Source organism: Euprymna scolopes, chromosome 38 (genome assembly GCF_053919585.1).
Source record: "Euprymna scolopes isolate OS-2025 chromosome 38, ASM5391958v1, whole genome shotgun sequence".
NCBI classification, from domain to species: Eukaryota; Metazoa; Mollusca; class Cephalopoda; order Sepiida; family Sepiolidae; genus Euprymna; species Euprymna scolopes.
The window spans coordinates 54,419,532-54,440,681 of record NC_136519.1 but is presented as its reverse complement, the minus strand read 5'-3'; the positions used below and the strand labels follow the sequence as shown (position 1 = coordinate 54,440,681).

General features: G+C 32.2%; 2 protein-coding genes across 15 annotated transcripts in view; one reads left to right on the top strand and one right to left on the bottom strand.

Annotated features, from left to right (window-relative positions):
• LOC145263147 (putative monocarboxylate transporter 5) overlaps positions 1 to 21,150 on the bottom strand; it is a 643,731-nt gene that overhangs the window by 66,637 nt on the left and 555,944 nt on the right. The gene's annotated exons all lie outside the window — the stretch shown is intronic.
• LOC145263149 (large ribosomal subunit protein bL21m-like) overlaps positions 1 to 21,150 on the top strand; it is a 41,091-nt gene that overhangs the window by 13,134 nt on the left and 6,807 nt on the right. Inside the window, exon 2 of the mRNA XM_080120139.1 lies at positions 16,628 to 16,700. Coding sequence (XP_079976265.1) covers positions 16,628 to 16,700 — 73 coding nt within the window. The remainder of the gene's footprint in view (positions 1 to 16,627; positions 16,701 to 21,150) is intronic.

The following is a 21,150-nucleotide window of genomic DNA, read 5'->3' as shown; positions in this document are numbered from 1 at the left end:
AAGTAAGTTGGTGCCGTTATAAGTAATTTCAAGATAAGATGGAAGCCGGTATTGGACTAGAAAAAAGCTAGTATTTAATAAAACAGAAATACACAAATTAAATACTGAAATAAAATGGAGTTGTTAATATTTTAAATCTAAAATAAAAAGCATGATTGAAATCACTTATCTCAACAAAAACAATTCCGTCTCCAAATTGCAAACTGCATTGGAAGAAATTCAGTTAGTAGCGTTCAAAACATTTTTTTTTTTTGTTTTTGAAATTAGCCGTTAAAGAAAGTCGTGATTTTATTCTGAACTTAAGCTAGTAACGTTTTAAGAAGCTTACGACATAAAAGAAAAGGCTGATGGTGGTGGGGGGGGTTCTTCCGAAAGTAAGTTGGTGCCGTTATAAGTAATTTCAAGATAAGATGGAAGCCGGTATTGGACTAGAAAAAAAAGCTAGTATTTAATAAAACAGAAATACACAAATTAAATACTGAAATAAAATGGAGTTGTTAATATTTTAAATCTAAAATAAAAAGCATGATTGAAATCACTTATCTCAACAAAAACAATTCCGTCTCCAAATTGCAAACTGCATTGAAAGAAATTCAGTTAGTAGCGTTCAAAACATTTTTTTTTTAAATTAGCCGTTAAAGAAAGTCGTGATTTTATTCTGAACTTAAGCTAGTAACGTTTTAAGAAGCTTACGACATAAAAGAAAAGGCTGATGTTGGGGGGGGGGGGGTTCTTCCGAAAGTAAGTTGGTGCCGTTATAAGTAATTTCAAGATAAGATGGAAGCCGGTATTGGACTAGAAAAAAGCTAGTATTTAATAAAACAGAAATACACAAATTAAATACTGAAATAAAATGGAGTTGTTAATATTTTAAATCTAAAATAAAAAGCATGATTGAAATCACTTATCTCAACAAAAACAATTCCGTCTCCAAATTGCAAACTGCATTGAAAGAAATTCAGTTAGTAGCGTTCAAAACATTTTTTTTTGAAATTAGCCGTTAAAGAAAGTCGTGATTTTATTCTGAACTTAAGCTAGTAACGTTTTAAGAAGCTTACGACATAAAAGAAAAGGCTGATGGTGGTGGGGGGGGGGTTCTTCCGAAAGTAAGTTGGTGCCGTTATAAGTAATTTCAAGATAAGATGGAAGCCGGTATTGGACTAGAAAAAAGCTAGTATTTAATAAAACAGAAATACACAAATTAAATACTGAAATAAAATGGAGTTGTTAATATTTTAAATCTAAAATAAAAAGCATGATTGAAATCACTTATCTCAACAAAAACAATTCCGTCTCCAAATTGCAAACTGCATTGAAAGAAATTCAGTTAGTAGCGTTCAAAACATTTTTTTTTGAAATTAGCCGTTAAAGAAAGTCGTGATTTTATTCTGAACTTAAGCTAGTAACGTTTTAAGAAGCTTACGACATAAAAGAAAAGGCTGATGGTGGTGGGGGGGGTTCTTCCGAAAGTAAGTTGGTGCCGTTATAAGTAATTTCAAGATAAGATGGAAGCCGGTATTGGACTAGAAAAAAAGCTAGTATTTAATAAAACAGAAATACACAAATTAAATACTGAAATAAAATGGAGTTGTTAATATTTTAAATCTAAAATAAAAAGCATGATTGAAATCACTTATCTCAACAAAAACAATTCCGTCTCCAAATTGCAAACTGCATTGAAAGAAATTCAGTTAGTAGCGTTCAAAACATTTTTTTTTTTTTTTTTTTTTTTTAAATTAGCCGTTAAAGAAAGTCGTGATTTTATTCTGAACTTAAGCTAGTAACGTTTTAAGAAGCTTACGACATAAAAGAAAAGGCTGATGGTGGGGGGGGGTTCTTCCGAAAGTAAGTTGGTGCCGTTATAAGTAATTTCAAGATAAGATGGAAGCCGGTATTGGACTAGAAAAAAGCTAGTATTTAATAAAACAGAAATACACAAATTAAATACTGAAATAAAATGGAGTTGTTAATATTTTAAATCTAAAATAAAAAGCATGATTGAAATCACTTATCTCAACAAAAACAATTCCGTCTCCAAATTGCAAACTGCATTGGAAGAAATTCAGTTAGTAGCGTTCAAAACATTTTTTTTTTTTGTTTTTGAAATTAGCCGTTAAAGAAAGTCGTGATTTTATTCTGAACTTAAGCTAGTAACGTTTTAAGAAGCTTACGACATAAAAGAAAAGGCTGATGGTGGTGGGGGGGGTTCTTCCGAAAGTAAGTTGGTGCCGTTATAAGTAATTTCAAGATAAGATGGAAGCCGGTATTGGACTAGAAAAAAAAGCTAGTATTTAATAAAACAGAAATACACAAATTAAATACTGAAATAAAATGGAGTTGTTAATATTTTAAATCTAAAATAAAAAGCATGATTGAAATCACTTATCTCAACAAAAACAATTCCGTCTCCAAATTGCAAACTGCATTGAAAGAAATTCAGTTAGTAGCGTTCAAAACATTTTTTTTTAAAATTAGCCGTTAAAGAAAGTCGTGATTTTATTCTGAACTTAAGCTAGTAACGTTTTAAGAAGCTTACGACATAAAAGAAAAGGCTGATGTTGGGGGGGGGGGTTCTTCCGAAAGTAAGTTGGTGCCGTTATAAGTAATTTCAAGATAAGATGGAAGCCGGTATTGGACTAGAAAAAAGCTAGTATTTAATAAAACAGAAATATACAAATTAAATACTGAAATAAAATGGAGTTGTTAATATTTTAAATCTAAAATAAAAAGCATGATTGAAATCACTTATCTCAACAAAAACAATTCCGTCTCCAAATTGCAAACTGCATTGAAAGAAATTCAGTTAGTAGCGTTCAAAACATTTTTTTTTGAAATTAGCCGTTAAAGAAAGTCGTGATTTTATTCTGAACTTAAGCTAGTAACGTTTTAAGAAGCTTACGACATAAAAGAAAAGGCTGATGGTGGTGGGGGGGGGGGTTCTTCCGAAAGTAAGTTGGTGCCGTTATAAGTAATTTCAAGATAAGATGGAAGCCGGTATTGGACTAGAAAAAAGCTAGTATTTAATAAAACAGAAATACACAAATTAAATACTGAAATAAAATGGAGTTGTTAATATTTTAAATCTAAAATAAAAAGCATGATTGAAATCACTTATCTCAACAAAAACAATTCCGTCTCCAAATTGCAAACTGCATTGAAAGAAATTCAGTTAGTAGCGTTCAAAACATTTTTTTTTTTTTGTTTTTGAAATTAGCCGTTAAAGAAAGTCGTGATTTTATTCTGAACTTAAGCTAGTAACGTTTTAAGAAGCTTACGACATAAAAGAAAAGGCTGATGGTGGTGGGGGGGGGTTCTTCCGAAAGTAAGTTGGTGCCGTTATAAGTAATTTCAAGATAAGATGGAAGCCGGTATTGGACTAGAAAAAAAGCTAGTATTTAATAAAACAGAAATACACAAATTAAATACTGAAATAAAATGGAGTTGTTAATATTTTAAATCTAAAATAAAAAGCATGATTGAAATCACTTATCTCAACAAAAACAATTCCGTCTCCAAATTGCAAACTGCATTGAAAGAAATTCAGTTAGTAGCGTTCAAAACATTTTTTTTTGAAATTAGCCGTTAAAGAAAGTCGTGATTTTATTCTGAACTTAAGCTAGTAACGTTTTAAGAAGCTTACGACATAAAAGAAAAGGCTGATGGTGGTGGGGGGGGTTCTTCCGAAAGTAAGTTGGTGCCGTTATAAGTAATTTCAAGATAAGATGGAAGCCGGTATTGGACTAGAAAAAAAGCTAGTATTTAATAAAACTGAAATACACAAATTAAATACTGAAATAAAATGGAGTTGTTAATATTTTAAATCTAAAATAAAAAGCATGATTGAAATCACTTATCTCAACAAAAACAATTCCGTCTCCAAATTGCAAACTGCATTGAAAGAAATTCAGTTAGTAGCGTTCAAAACATTTTTTTTTGAAATTAGCCGTTAAAGAAAGTCGTGATTTTATTCTGAACTTAAGCTAGTAACGTTTTAAGAAGCTTACGACATAAAAGAAAAGGCTGATGGTGGTGGGGGGGGTTCTTCCGAAAGTAAGTTGGTGCCGTTATAAGTAATTTCAAGATAAGATGGAAGCCGGTATTGGACTAGAAAAAAAGCTAGTATTTAATAAAACAGAAATACACAAATTAAATACTGAAATAAAATGGAGTTGTTAATATTTTAAATCTAAAATAAAAAGCATGATTGAAATCACTTATCTCAACAAAAACAATTCCGTCTCCAAATTGCAAACTGCATTGAAAGAAATTCAGTTAGTAGCGTTCAAAACATTTTTTTTTAAAATTAGCCGTTAAAGAAAGTCGTGATTTTATTCTGAACTTAAGCTAGTAACGTTTTAAGAAGCTTACGACATAAAAGAAAAGGCTGATGTTGGGGGGGGGGTTCTTCCGAAAGTAAGTTGGTGCCGTTATAAGTAATTTCAAGATAAGATGGAAGCCGGTATTGGACTAGAAAAAAGCTAGTATTTAATAAAACAGAAATACACAAATTAAATACTGAAATAAAATGGAGTTGTTAATATTTTAAATCTAAAATAAAAAGCATGATTGAAATCACTTATCTCAACAAAAACAATTCCGTCTCCAAATTGCAAACTGCATTGAAAGAAATTCAGTTAGTAGCGTTCAAAACATTTTTTTTTGAAATTAGCCGTTAAAGAAAGTCGTGATTTTATTCTGAACTTAAGCTAGTAACGTTTTAAGAAGCTTACGACATAAAAGAAAAGGCTGATGGTGGTGGGGGGGGGGGTTCTTCCGAAAGTAAGTTGGTGCCGTTATAAGTAATTTCAAGATAAGATGGAAGCCGGTATTGGACTAGAAAAAAGCTAGTATTTAATAAAACAGAAATACACAAATTAAATACTGAAATAAAATGGAGTTGTTAATATTTTAAATCTAAAATAAAAAGCATGATTGAAATCACTTATCTCAACAAAAACAATTCCGTCTCCAAATTGCAAACTGCATTGAAAGAAATTCAGTTAGTAGCGTTCAAAACATTTTTTTTTTTTTGTTTTTGAAATTAGCCGTTAAAGAAAGTCGTGATTTTATTCTGAACTTAAGCTAGTAACGTTTTAAGAAGCTTACGACATAAAAGAAAAGGCTGATGGTGGTGGGGGGGGGTTCTTCCGAAAGTAAGTTGGTGCCGTTATAAGTAATTTCAAGATAAGATGGAAGCCGGTATTGGACTAGAAAAAAAGCTAGTATTTAATAAAACAGAAATACACAAATTAAATACTGAAATAAAATGGAGTTGTTAATATTTTAAATCTAAAATAAAAAGCATGATTGAAATCACTTATCTCAACAAAAACAATTCCGTCTCCAAATTGCAAACTGCATTGAAAGAAATTCAGTTAGTAGCGTTCAAAACATTTTTTTTTGAAATTAGCCGTTAAAGAAAGTCGTGATTTTATTCTGAACTTAAGCTAGTAACGTTTTAAGAAGCTTACGACATAAAAGAAAAGGCTGATGGTGGTGGGGGGGGTTCTTCCGAAAGTAAGTTGGTGCCGTTATAAGTAATTTCAAGATAAGATGGAAGCCGGTATTGGACTAGAAAAAAAGCTAGTATTTAATAAAACAGAAATACACAAATTAAATACTGAAATAAAATGGAGTTGTTAATATTTTAAATCTAAAATAAAAAGCATGATTGAAATCACTTATCTCAACAAAAACAATTCCGTCTCCAAATTGCAAACTGCATTGAAAGAAATTCAGTTAGTAGCGTTCAAAACATTTTTTTTTGAAATTAGCCGTTAAAGAAAGTCGTGATTTTATTCTGAACTTAAGCTAGTAACGTTTTAAGAAGCTTACGACATAAAAGAAAAGGCTGATGGTGGTGGGGGGGGTTCTTCCGAAAGTAAGTTGGTGCCGTTATAAGTAATTTCAAGATAAGATGGAAGCCGGTATTGGACTAGAAAAAAAGCTAGTATTTAATAAAACAGAAATACACAAATTAAATACTGAAATAAAATGGAGTTGTTAATATTTTAAATCTAAAATAAAAAGCATGATTGAAATCACTTATCTCAACAAAAACAATTCCGTCTCCAAATTGCAAACTGCATTGAAAGAAATTCAGTTAGTAGCGTTCAAAAAATTTTTTTTTGAAATTAGCCGTTAAAGAAAGTCGTGATTTTATTCTGAACTTAAGCTAGTAACGTTTTAAGAAGCTTACGACATAAAAGAAAAGGCTGATGGTGGTGGGGGGGGTTCTTCCGAAAGTAAGTTGGTGCCGTTATAAGTAATTTCAAGATAAGATGGAAGCCGGTATTGGACTAGAAAAAAAGCTAGTATTTAATAAAACAGAAATACACAAATTAAATACTGAAATAAAATGGAGTTGTTAATATTTTAAATCTAAAATAAAAAGCATGATTAAAATCACTTATCTCAACAAAAACAATTCCGTCTCCAAATTGCAAACTGCATTGAAAGAAATTCAGTTAGTAGCGTTCAAAACATTTTTTTTTGAAATTAGCCGTTAAAGAAAGTCGTGATTTTATTCTGAACTTAAGCTAGTAACGTTTTAAGAAGCTTACGACATAAAAGAAAAGGCTGATGGTGGTGGTGGGGGGTTCTTCCGAAAGTAAGTTGGTGCCGTTATAAGTAATTTCAAGATAAGATGGAAGCCGGTATTGGACTAGAAAAAAGCTAGTATTTAATAAAACAGAAATACACAAATTAAATACTGAAATAAAATGGAGTTGTTAATATTTTAAATCTAAAATAAAAAGCATGATTGAAATCACTTATCTCAACAAAAACAATTCCGTCTCCAAATTGCAAACTGCATTGAAAGAAATTCAGTTAGTAGCGTTCAAAACATTTTTTTTTGAAATTAGCCGTTAAAGAAAGTCGTGATTTTATTCTGAACTTAAGCTAGTAACGTTTTAAGAAGCTTACGACATAAAAGAAAAGGCTGATGGTGGTGGGGGGGGTTCTTCCGAAAGTAAGTTGGTGCCGTTATAAGTAATTTCAAGATAAGATGGAAGCCGGTATTGGACTAGAAAAAAAAGCTAGTATTTAATAAAACAGAAATACACAAATTAAATACTGAAATAAAATGGAGTTGTTAATATTTTAAATCTAAAATAAAAAGCATGATTGAAATCACTTATCTCAACAAAAACATTTCCGTCTCCAAATTGCAAACTGCATTGAAAGAAATTCAGTTAGTAGCGTTCAAAACATTTTTTTTTTTTGTTTTGTAAATTAGCCGTTAAAGAAAGTCGTGATTTTATTCTGAACTTAAGCTAGTAACGTTTTAAGAAGCTTACGACATAAAAGAAAAGGCTGATGGTGGGGGGGGGGTTCTTCCGAAAGTAAGTTGGTGCCGTTATAAGTAATTTCAAGATAAGATGGAAGCCGGTATTGGACTAGAAAAAAGCTAGTATTTAATAAAACAGAAATACACAAATTAAATACTGAAATAAAATGGAGTTGTTAATATTTTAAATCTAAAATAAAAAGCATGATTGAAATCACTTATCTCAACAAAAACAATTCCGTCTCCAAATTGCAAACTGCATTGAAAGAAATTCAGTTAGTAGCGTTCAAAACATTTTTTTTTGAAATTAGCCGTTAAAGAAAGTCGTGATTTTATTCTGAACTTAAGCTAGTAACGTTTTAAGAAGCTTACGACATAAAAGAAAAGGCTGATGGTGGGTGGGTGGGGGGGTTCTTCCGAAAGTAAGTTGGTGCCGTTATAAGTAATTTCGAGATAAGATGGAAGCCGGTATTGGACTAGAAAAAAGCTAGCATTTAATAAAACAGAAATACACAAATTAAATACTGAAATAAAATGGAGTTGTTAATATTTTAAATCTAAAATAAAAAGCATGATTGAAATCACTTATCTCAACAAAAACAATTCCGTCTCCAAATTGCAAACTGCATTGAAAGAAATTCAGTTAGTAGCGTTCAAAACATTTTTTTTTTTTTTTTTTTTTGAAATTAGCCGTTAAAGAAAGTCGTGATTTTATTCTGAACTTAAGCTAGTAACGTTTTAAGAAGCTTACGACATAAAAGAAAAGGCTGATGGTGGGGGGGGGGGTTCTTCCGAAAGTAAGTTGGTGCCGTTATAAGTAATTTCAAGATAAGATGGAAGCCGGTATTGGACTAGAAAAAAAGCTAGTATTTAATAAAACAGAAATACACAAATTAAATACTGAAATAAAATGGAGTTGTTAATATTTTAAATCTAAAATAAAAAGCATGATTGAAATCACTTATCTCAACAAAAACAATTCCGTCTCCAAATTGCAAACTGCATTGAAAGAAATTCAGTTAGTAGCGTTCAAAACATTTTTTTTTTTTGTTTTTGAAATTAGCCGTTAAAGAAAGTCGTGATTTTATTCTGAACTTAAGCTAGTAACGTTTTAAGAAGCTTACGACATAAAAGAAAAGGCTGATGGTGGTGGTGGGGGGGGTTCTTCCGAAAGTAAGTTGGTGCCGTTATAAGTAATTTCAAGATAAGATGGAAGCCGGTATTGGACTAGAAAAAAAGCTAGTATTTAATAAAACAGAAATACACAAATTAAATACTGAAATAAAATGGAGTTGTTAATATTTTAAATCTAAAATAAAAAGCATGATTGAAATCACTTATCTCAACAAAAACAATTCCGTCTCCAAATTGCAAACTGCATTGAAAGAAATTCAGTTAGTAGCGTTCAAAACATTTTTTTTTTTAAATTAGCCGTTAAAGAAAGTCGTGATTTTATTCTGAACTTAAGCTAGTAACGTTTTAAGAAGCTTACGACATAAAAGAAAAGGCTGATGGTGGGTGGGGGGGGGGGTTCTTCCGAAAGTAAGTTGGTGCCGTTATAAGTAATTTCGAGATAAGATGGAAGCCGGTATTGGACTAGAAAAAAGCTAGCATTTAATAAAACAGAAATACACAAATTAAATACTGAAATAAAATGGAGTTGTTAATATTTTAAATCTAAAATAAAAAGCATGATTGAAATCACTTATCTCAACAAAAACAATTCCGTCTCCAAATTGCAAACTGCATTGAAAGAAATTCAGTTAGTAGCGTTCAAAAAATTTTTTTTTGAAATTAGCCGTTAAAGAAAGTCGTGATTTTATTCTGAACTTAAGCTAGTAACGTTTTAAGAAGCTTACGACATAAAAGAAAAGGCTGATGGTGGTGGGGGGGGTTCTTCCGAAAGTAAGTTGGTGCCGTTATAAGTAATTTCAAGATAAGATGGAAGCCGGTATTGGACTAGAAAAAAAGCTAGTATTTAATAAAACAGAAATACACAAATTAAATACTGAAATAAAATGGAGTTGTTAATATTTTAAATCTAAAATAAAAAGCATGATTAAAATCACTTATCTCAACAAAAACAATTCCGTCTCCAAATTGCAAACTGCATTGAAAGAAATTCAGTTAGTAGCGTTCAAAACATTTTTTTTTGAAATTAGCCGTTAAAGAAAGTCGTGATTTTATTCTGAACTTAAGCTAGTAACGTTTTAAGAAGCTTACGACATAAAAGAAAAGGCTGATGGTGGTGGTGGGGGGTTCTTCCGAAAGTAAGTTGGTGCCGTTATAAGTAATTTCAAGATAAGATGGAAGCCGGTATTGGACTAGAAAAAAGCTAGTATTTAATAAAACAGAAATACACAAATTAAATACTGAAATAAAATGGAGTTGTTAATATTTTAAATCTAAAATAAAAAGCATGATTGAAATCACTTATCTCAACAAAAACAATTCCGTCTCCAAATTGCAAACTGCATTGAAAGAAATTCAGTTAGTAGCGTTCAAAACATTTTTTTTTGAAATTAGCCGTTAAAGAAAGTCGTGATTTTATTCTGAACTTAAGCTAGTAACGTTTTAAGAAGCTTACGACATAAAAGAAAAGGCTGATGGTGGTGGGGGGGGTTCTTCCGAAAGTAAGTTGGTGCCGTTATAAGTAATTTCAAGATAAGATGGAAGCCGGTATTGGACTAGAAAAAAAAGCTAGTATTTAATAAAACAGAAATACACAAATTAAATACTGAAATAAAATGGAGTTGTTAATATTTTAAATCTAAAATAAAAAGCATGATTGAAATCACTTATCTCAACAAAAACATTTCCGTCTCCAAATTGCAAACTGCATTGAAAGAAATTCAGTTAGTAGCGTTCAAAACATTTTTTTTTTTTGTTTTGTAAATTAGCCGTTAAAGAAAGTCGTGATTTTATTCTGAACTTAAGCTAGTAACGTTTTAAGAAGCTTACGACATAAAAGAAAAGGCTGATGGTGGGGGGGGGGGTTCTTCCGAAAGTAAGTTGGTGCCGTTATAAGTAATTTCAAGATAAGATGGAAGCCGGTATTGGACTAGAAAAAAGCTAGTATTTAATAAAACAGAAATACACAAATTAAATACTGAAATAAAATGGAGTTGTTAATATTTTAAATCTAAAATAAAAAGCATGATTGAAATCACTTATCTCAACAAAAACAATTCCGTCTCCAAATTGCAAACTGCATTGAAAGAAATTCAGTTAGTAGCGTTCAAAACATTTTTTTTTGAAATTAGCCGTTAAAGAAAGTCGTGATTTTATTCTGAACTTAAGCTAGTAACGTTTTAAGAAGCTTACGACATAAAAGAAAAGGCTGATGGTGGGTGGGTGGGGGGGTTCTTCCGAAAGTAAGTTGGTGCCGTTATAAGTAATTTCGAGATAAGATGGAAGCCGGTATTGGACTAGAAAAAAGCTAGCATTTAATAAAACAGAAATACACAAATTAAATACTGAAATAAAATGGAGTTGTTAATATTTTAAATCTAAAATAAAAAGCATGATTGAAATCACTTATCTCAACAAAAACAATTCCGTCTCCAAATTGCAAACTGCATTGAAAGAAATTCAGTTAGTAGCGTTCAAAACATTTTTTTTTGAAATTAGCCGTTAAAGAAAGTCGTGATTTTATTCTGAACTTAAGCTAGTAACGTTTTAAGAAGCTTACGACATAAAAGAAAAGGCTGATGGGGGGGTTCTTCCGAAAGTAAGTTGGTGCCGTTATAAGTAATTTCAAGATAAGATGGAAGCCGGTATTGGACTAGAAAAAAGCTAGTATTTAATAAAACAGAAATACACAAATTAAATACTGAAATAAAATGGAGTTGTTAATATTTTAAATCTAAAATAAAAAGCATGATTGAAATCACTTATCTCAACAAAAACAATTCCGTCTCCAAATTGCAAACTGCATTGAAAGAAATTCAGTTAGTAGCGTTCAAAACATTTTTTTTTAAATTAGCCGTTAAAGAAAGTCGTGATTTTATTCTGAACTTAAGCTAGTAACGTTTTAAGAAGCTTACGACATAAAAGAAAAGGCTGATGTTGGGGGGGGGGTTCTTCCGAAAGTAAGTTGGTGCCGTTATAAGTAATTTCAAGATAAGATGGAAGCCGGTATTGGACTAGAAAAAAAGCTAGTATTTAATAAAACAGAAATACACAAATTAAATACTGAAATAAAATGGAGTTGTTAATATTTTAAATCTAAAATAAAAAGCATGATTGAAATCACTTATCTCAACAAAAACAATTCCGTCTCCAAATTGCAAACTGCATTGAAAGAAATTCAGTTAGTAGCGTTCAAAACATTTTTTTTTTTTTTTTTTTTTGAAATTAGCCGTTAAAGAAAGTCGTGATTTTATTCTGAACTTAAGCTAGTAACGTTTTAAGAAGCTTACGACATAAAAGAAAAGGCTGATGGTGGGGGGGGGGGGGTTCTTCCGAAAGTAAGTTGGTGCCGTTATAAGTAATTTCAAGATAAGATGGAAGCCGGTATTGGACTAGAAAAAAGCTAGTATTTAATAAAACAGAAATACACAAATTAAATACTGAAATAAAATGGAGTTGTTAATATTTTAAATCTAAAATAAAAAGCATGATTGAAATCACTTATCTCAACAAAAACAATTCCGTCTCCAAATTGCAAACTGCATTGAAAGAAATTCAGTTAGTAGCGTTCAAAACATTTTTTTTTTTTGTTTTTGAAATTAGCCGTTAAAGAAAGTCGTGATTTTATTCTGAACTTAAGCTAGTAACGTTTTAAGAAGCTTACGACATAAAAGAAAAGGCTGATGGTGGTGGTGGGGGGGGTTCTTCCGAAAGTAAGTTGGTGCCGTTATAAGTAATTTCAAGATAAGATGGAAGCCGGTATTGGACTAGAAAAAAAGCTAGTATTTAATAAAACAGAAATACACAAATTAAATACTGAAATAAAATGGAGTTGTTAATATTTTAAATCTAAAATAAAAAGCATGATTGAAATCACTTATCTCAACAAAAACAATTCCGTCTCCAAATTGCAAACTGCATTGAAAGAAATTCAGTTAGTAGCGTTCAAAACATTTTTTTTTTTAAATTAGCCGTTAAAGAAAGTCGTGATTTTATTCTGAACTTAAGCTAGTAACGTTTTAAGAAGCTTACGACATAAAAGAAAAGGCTGATGGTGGGTGGGGGGGGGGTTCTTCCGAAAGTAAGTTGGTGCCGTTATAAGTAATTTCGAGATAAGATGGAAGCCGGTATTGGACTAGAAAAAAGCTAGCATTTAATAAAACAGAAATACACAAATTAAATACTGAAATAAAATGGAGTTGTTAATATTTTAAATCTAAAATAAAAAGCATGATTGAAATCACTTATCTCAACAAAAACAATTCCGTCTCCAAATTGCAAACTGCATTGAAAGAAATTCAGTTAGTAGCGTTCAAAACATTTTTTTTTTTAAATTAGCCGTTAAAGAAAGTCGTGATTTTATTCTGAACTTAAGCTAGTAACGTTTTAAGAAGCTTACGACATAAAAGAAAAGGCTGATGGTGGGTGGGTGGGGGGGGTTCTTCCGAAAGTAAGTTGGTGCCGTTATAAGTAATTTCGAGATAAGATGGAAGCCGGTATTGGACTAGAAAAAAGCTAGCATTTAATAAAACAGAAATACACAAATTAAATACTGAAATAAAATGGAGTTGTTAATATTTTAAATCTAAAATAAAAAGCATGATTGAAATCACTTATCTCAACAAAAACAATTCCGTCTCCAAATTGCAAACTGCATTGAAAGAAATTCAGTTAGTAGCGTTCAAAACATTTTTTTTTTTTGTTTTTGAAATTAGCCGTTAAAGAAAGTCGTGATTTTATTCTGAACTTAAGCTAGTAACGTTTTAAGAAGCTTACGACATAAAAGAAAAGGCTGATGGTGGTGGTGGTGGGGGTTCTTCCGAAAGTAAGTTGGTGCCGTTATAAGTAATTTCAAGATAAGATGGAAGCCGGTATTGGACTAGAAAAAAAGCTAGTATTTAATAAAACAGAAATACACAAATTAAATACTGAAATAAAATGGAGTTGTTAATATTTTAAATCTAAAATAAAAAGCATGATTGAAATCACTTATCTCAACAAAAACAATTCCGTCTCCAAATTGCAAACTGCATTGAAAGAAATTCAGTTAGTAGCGTTCAAAACATTTTTTTTTTAAAATTAGCCGTTAAAGAAAGTCGTGATTTTATTCTGAACTTAAGCTAGTAACGTTTTAAGAAGCTTACGACATAAAAGAAAAGGCTGATGGTGGGTGGGGGGGTGGGGGGGTTCTTCCGAAAGTAAGTTGGTGCCGTTATAAGTAATTTCGAGATAAGATGGAAGCCGGTATTGGACTAGAAAAAAGCTAGCATTTAATAAAACAGAAATACACAAATTAAATACTGAAATAAAATGGAGTTGTTAATATTTTAAATCTAAAATAAAAAGCATGATTGAAATCACTTATCTCAACAAAAACAATTCCGTCTCCAAATTGCAAACTGCATTGAAAGAAATTCAGTTAGTAGCGTTCAAAACATTTTTTTTTTAAATTAGCCATTAAAGAAAGTCGTGATTTTATTCTGAACTTAAGCTAGTAACGTTTTAAGAAGCTTACGACATAAAAGAAAAGGCTGATGGGGGGGTTCTTCCGAAAGTAAGTTGGTGCCGTTATAAGTAATTTCAAGATAAGATGGAAGCCGGTATTGGACTAGAAAAAGCTAGTATTTAATAAAACAGAAATACACAAATTAAATACTGAAATAAAATGGAGTTGTTAATATTTTAAATCTAAAATAAAAAGCATGATTGAAATCACTTATCTCAACAAAAACAATTCTGTCTCCAAATTGCAAACTGCATTGAAAGAAATTCCAAAAGCTGTTTAAGCGTTGTCTAAAGGATAAATGCTTCCCAACACCCTGGAAAACCTCATCAGTATACTCCATATTTAAAAATTCAGGTCATCGGTCATCTCCCTCTCAGTACAGACCAGTCAGTCTCCTGTGCGTCATGAGCAAGTTGCTTGAATCTATGTTAAATAGAGAACTAGTCAGCCATCTCAGCAGAAATAACCTTCTTAGTGACATGCAATATGGTTTCCGTTCTGTTAGATCTACAGCAGATGTGCTAACTGCTATATCTCCTAGGATTAGTGAATCTCTTGACGGGGATTTCATTTCTAGGGTAATTGCTCTTGATATGTGAAAGGCCTTTGATAGGGTTTGTTTTAAAGATCTACTCCATAGGATCTCCAGCTATGGTATAGCTGAAAATGTATTCTCAATTATTCAATTATTTCTCTCTGATAGGTTTATAAGAGTAGTGGTTGATGGGCAGAAATCAAAAGCTCACAGTATTAATGCTGGAGTCCCTTAAGGGTTCTTCCTGATCTACATCAATGATCTTCCAAATCACATCCTTAGATCCTTTGTAAATATTTATGCTGATGATGCTACCATCTATGGCAACATTTCAAAGGCTGTAAATGATCAAGTTCTTTCTGATTCTCTCTCCTCTGATCTTGAGAATGTGATGCAACGGGGAAAGAGGTAGCAGGTTAATATTAATTCATCTAAAACCAAGCTTCTATCTTTCCATCATCAATGCTCTGAACCTCATCTGGCATCAATTGAAATGAATGGCTCTCGTCTTGGAGAGGCTTCATGTTTTGACAAGCTTCTTAGTTTGACCTTTATTCCTGATCTGAAATAGAACACATACATCAAATCTATTGTCAAAGTCACTTGAAAAATGGGTAAATCATTCTACCATGTCAATAGATATCTCACTGCTGATGCAATTCTCTACCTGTATAAGAGCCAAGTACGTTCTAGGATGGAGTACTGTTACCAAATCTGGGCAGGAGTAGCTAGAAACAGCTTATTCTGCCTTGACAGAGTTCAAAATAGACTTTGTAGTTTAGTAGGGGGTGACCTTTTCTCTTCATTGCAACCTTTTTCTCACAGAAGAGATGTTGCGAGCTTGTCTTTGCTTTATTGTTATTTTCATGGCAAGTGCTCATCTGAGCTCCAATCTATGGTCACCCCTTGCTAAACTTTTACGAAAAACACTTGTTTAGCTGAAACCACTATCAATAATTTCCCCCACTCTTTATCTGTGCCTAAACCTAAACATAGATTCCATGAACAAAGCTTCTTTCTTAGAACTGCACGACTGTGAAACTCTCTTTTGTTTGCCTGCTTTCCGATTGGTCGTCTTCAAGTCCAACATAAGCAGGTTCTTGATGAGCCATCTTGTTAAGTAATCCAATTTACTAAATTCCCACTATTAACGATTACTACGATATTGTCCTATTGACTACTGTACACTCATTAACCCTTATCCTCGAGTGGCTTCCGGGCTTTGATAAGAGGTGACTCCTTTGCAAAAAGAAAAAAAATAAAATAACAATAATCACTTAGGTAACTTAACAATGTATAGGGGTCCAATAATACAACAATGGTTGTTGAATGTTTATAAAGCCGATGCAGTTGATGTCAGCACAGTTAGGAGATGGGTTTGTTGATTTCAGAGTGGTGATAGATATGTGAGTGACAAAGTGTGCTTCAGACTTTTACAATCGAGGCATCAAAAGAGGCTGACAAAAATGCATTGAAAATGGTGGGAGGTAGGAAAATATATTCTAGAGCACAAAAGGTTGCCGTAACCATGCCCATCTTCATAGGTCTTCAATGTTTTAGTTTTTGAGTTAAAAAATAGGAAGCCTTACTTTTACAATAACCCGTGTGTATATATATATATATATATATATATATATATATATATATATATATATATAATGTACATATTGTATCATTACACATTTAAAACAAGATTAGGTTTAAGACTCCCAAAATACATACTACAATTTGACACATAGCGCAATGGATAAAGTTGTTAAGTATAATCTGTTCTGAATGACAGAAGTTGAAGGTTCAATCCTCACCATCGGTGATACTAAGAATATAATAAAAATTACGTGAGAATTCTACTAGATCATGGCTGATGTAACAAAAACAATCAACCCTGTGGATTAAATAAATGGTTCAGTTTGAAATTCTGTAAAGATTCTTGAGTTTTGCAAGACACACCTGAATCCAGTTCAGTGGTTCCATTAGTTGAAATGTGAGAATAACCTTCTAGATGAGAACAATTGTCGGAATGATCCAAAATATCCAAAGCAAAGGAAGTTTTTAAAAATTTCCTTTTTATGAATCGCATTCAATTTTTTTTTTCACAATGTTGAAGAATTGTTATAAATTATATTCCATTTATAATTTTATTTATTTTTTACTTTCTTTTCAGTTTTGCCATCACAAAATACACTTCTTGGAAATTGTGCAAGATTTATGCCACAGTGTCGATTTCATTCTACAAAGTGAGTGGAATTCTTTTCTAATGTGTCTGAGAAATTTAAATATAAATTTTACAGATCCATAAAAGAAAATTTATTTTTTTTATTTTGAACCTGAGAAATATGTATAACTTGGCAGAAGGTTAACCCAAAAAATTTTATTAAAAATACTTTAAGCGATTTCTAAATTACTAGCAGACTGCCCAGCATTAAAATGTCATAAAATATACTTAAATATATTTTAATATATGCAAATTTTGTGTTTATTATTACAGAGCTAATTCTTTAATGATTATTATATTGTACCTATATAATCATAGTAGTGATTTCAAAAGTAAAAATAAAATATGACTTTGGTGCCATCAGCTAGAATTGAAACCAAAACATATAGCTCTCAAGCATTAATCATTACCATCTGAGCTAAGTTTGTACATGTATAAAACTTTAAAAAAATAAATTTGTTAAACGTATCAATGTATATTTGCACATGAGTAAAAGTAATATATTTAATTGACTTATGCCTGCCAAGTTCGAATTTTTTTCAATTTTGATCCCTTAGAAATTATTTTTACTGGTTAAAAACCAAATTGAATTTATTCCACATGCCCAAATCTCTTATATATGAAGTTTCAAGTCTGTAAGCCAAAAATTTTTGATAGAGACCATCCCACACACAAACAGACAAGGTCATTTTTATATATAGATAGATAATCATTATATAAGATATGCAATGAGTTAAAGTTTAGTTATTTCAAAGTTTAGATATCTGAAACCATATGACTCTATGGAAAAAAAACCAAGATATTTTAAGAGAACTAAATTACAGCAAATTTGCGTATATGCATTAGAAAATGAAAGGAAAAATTTATGAAGTTATCAGCAACCATTTTAATATTCTTGGTATGAAGAAAAATACTAATACAATTAACAAACGTGTAACGAAATATAAATTCTTCCGACCATAACCAGTATACAATGTACTAAAAAAACCTTTACATTGTTCTGAGTTATTAATATAATCTATAAGATTTGAATTGGCTTACTATCAGCTGATAAAATAGAATCATTATTTTTATTTTTCAATATTTATTATATATTATTTTAAGGAACTCTTGTTCAAAACACAAAAAATGACTATGAAAACAAATGCAAGGGTAGCAACTCATGTTAAAAAACTAAGTTGGTTATCTCCCTTCTTTATTATTTATTTTTTTTAATTACATTTTCACCCCAAACAAGGCACATTGCCACTTTGATGTAAAGGGCTACTATCAGGGACATAAGCTACAGGGGTACTATGTGGAGAGTTTGGTAGCAAGATGTTGGTTCACGTTACACTTGAACTTCTGCATGTCAGTACAGTTGCGGAAGCAAGAACCTGGAAGGGAGTTCCAAAGTCTAGCGGTTCTGGGGAAGAAATTACTGGAGTAGTAGGCTCTCTTACATCTAGGGTTCTCAACTGTGAAGGGGTGAGATTTTGCTGCTTGTCGGGTTTGTCGGGGGTATTTACGTCGAGGGAGTACAAGTGCTTGCAGTTCGTCTGAGCATTCACCGTTAAAGTACATGTAGAACAGGCAGAGGGATGCTACATGTCATCGATAGGACAGCGGCTGAAGCTTAGATGACAGTTCAGGACCTATCAGGTTGGCGACTCTCTTTTGAACCGTGTCTAGGAGTGAGAGACTAGTAGCAGATGCACCAGCCCAGATGTGACAGCAATACTCCATACATGGGCGAATGGTGGCCTTATAGAGGTACAGGATACTTTCGGGTGTTAGTAGTTTTCTAGCACGGTAGAGAGAGCCCACCTTTCTTGCAGCGGCCCTGGCAATGCCTTCAGTGTAATTATTCCAACTCATGTTTCCTGTGAACGTTAGGCCAAGGAGTTTGAAAGATGGACTCTCAGATAAAGAGTCGTTGCCCATTGCTATAGGTGGTAGAGAGGGTTTCTTGTAATTATTAAATGAAACTAGTTTAGTCTTGGCAGCATTGAACGCGACCAACCACTTTTGTCCCCATTCCACTACAGATTGGAGGTCTTCCTCTATTGTTTCTGCCATTTCTTTAGAAATGTGTTCATTCGTCTTCCTGTCGTGCCTGCCATAGAGTGTAGTGTCATCAGCATATATACCCATCTCAGAGGCAATTTTGTCGGGGAGGTCATTTATGAATATCAGGAACAATAGAGGTCCAAGGATAGACCCCTGGGGAACCCCCATATTTATATCACATTGTTTAGATGTACGACCGTCGAGGACAACCTGGATTTTTCTCTTATCTAAGAAGGATTTAATTATGTAATTATGTATTCTACCAGTGATACCGTATGATCTAATTTTCCTGAGGAGACCCTCATGCCATACCCTGTCAAAAGCCTTAGATATATCTAGAGCTACTGCTCTGCCCTCCCCCGCTTTGTCCAGTGAATGGTTGGTTGGTTGGTTGGTTGTTTTGTTTTACGGCATATCAACCCTTTTCAGGTTATTTAATACCGAATCTGGTGATTTTGAAGAACGATTTTTTAATATAGTATATTTGTTTTTTAGGTCGTATTCTATTTAACCCATAGTTGGGACCCTAACAGGTGCTACCACTCCGGGTCAGAGTGGACCTGGGAGCAATGGCAATTAATGGGTGGCTCCACACTCCCTAAGGCCTGCAAGCTAAGGCCCTCACCATCGGATATAGTTTAAGGTCATATCCAGGACCGTCCAGTGAATGGTATATACGTTCAGAGATCACAGTTAGAATGTCTGCTGTGGAACGGGCTTGTCTAAATCCATATTGTTTGTCAGTCAGAAGTTTAGCATCTGTAAGATGATGGACTAGAGCATGGTTAATTAAGATCTCAAATATTTTGGCAAAAAGTGGGAGGAGGCTAATGGGGCGATAATTTGATGGGTCAGTCCTTTCGCCAGAATTCTTGAATACTGGTACAACAGAAGCAGTTTTCCAACAGCCCGGAAAGCAAGCTTCATTAAGGCATTTGTTGTAGAGTTTGGAGAATTCCTTTTCAATAAACATATCTGCTTATTTATTTTGAATTCTACTGAATCTTAATTCTAAACCTAGCTTCCCAGGTTCGAATTCTCGAATTTTACTTACAAGAACAGGGGACCTGTTCTCGTAACAGATACTTCTTACTTCATCATTTGGCATTAAGTTTAAATCTCGATGTGTAGGTACAGTCACTTTTATTAGTAGCACTCCTTGATTTACGAGCGTAGTAATATGACATCAACAGATTATTAAAGAGGAGATATTTGTCGAGAAAACGGTGTCATTTTCGGAATTTTTTCAATTGAATTTCTTTCATATTTCTTTCACTGATGTTTTCAAGTTGGATTTTTTTAATGAAAAACAACTTAAACCCCTTTTTTAAGCTCACCATATTGATAAGTGACCTTTTTTCTTTAAAATGGTACCATTTTTTTAAACGTAGAGACTCACAATATCACGCGCACCAAATTTGAAAAACACCAACATTTTTTTTGTGTAAAAAATAAAGTGGCGTTCAACAAAATTAGTGACATTACTTGAAGTAGCCTTGAAAAAAACTATTAAAGACACAAAAAGAATTATATATCTATAAAGTAAAAAGATTAAATTTTATTTAAATCAAAACTTTATCAAAATAACCCAAAAAATAAATGAGATATCGCAAGTTGAAGTTAAGGGAAATTTAACTTTATTTACCAGTTTTCACATCCTAAACTAGGCTAGTTTGGGATACCTACTATTTCTTTCAACAATATTGCACTTATACACTACATTCATTCATTTATGTTTTGACAATTACGTTTGGGTTCAGGATTTGGAAGGATATTCCTTCCACCATTTGCAGTTATTTTATTTATCTTAGCATTATTATTATAACCTAATAATTGATGCTAATAGGTGTTGAAAATGGTAATTTAACAGAGTATTTATTAATAATTGCTAAAGTTTCATTTTCAACCTATGAAAAATGCTAATGGTGATTGGAGTTAATAGTAAAATTGATACAAAAAGTGTGCAGTTATTAAGGACAAAAATCACAAATTGGTTTGAAGTATGTGTAGATACACTCGCGCTGTCTCTTATCTCTTGTTTTTTTTCAATGTTTTCGTGGAATTTGTGATGAAAGAACTGGAAGGTCTGCAATCAACACTGATGCTTAACAATATTCTTTTTACTAATATTTAATTATGATGATAAATGAAAAAGAACTATCCTTGAAGTAACTTTGTGAAACTAAGAAAAGCAAATATCAGAAAGAGTATTTACATTAACAGATTTATCAACAACGTTATCCAAAAAAAAAAAAAAATTTTGGATGTCTTTCTCTCTTACTAGACTCCAGCTATGTAAAGAAATCATATAAAAAAACATTTCAAGAAGGATTGAGGACGACCATTAAAAAGATGGGCCGATCAGATAAGGGTTTAGACTGGTATGACAAATCTGATAGCTGAAAGACTAGCCAAAGACTGAT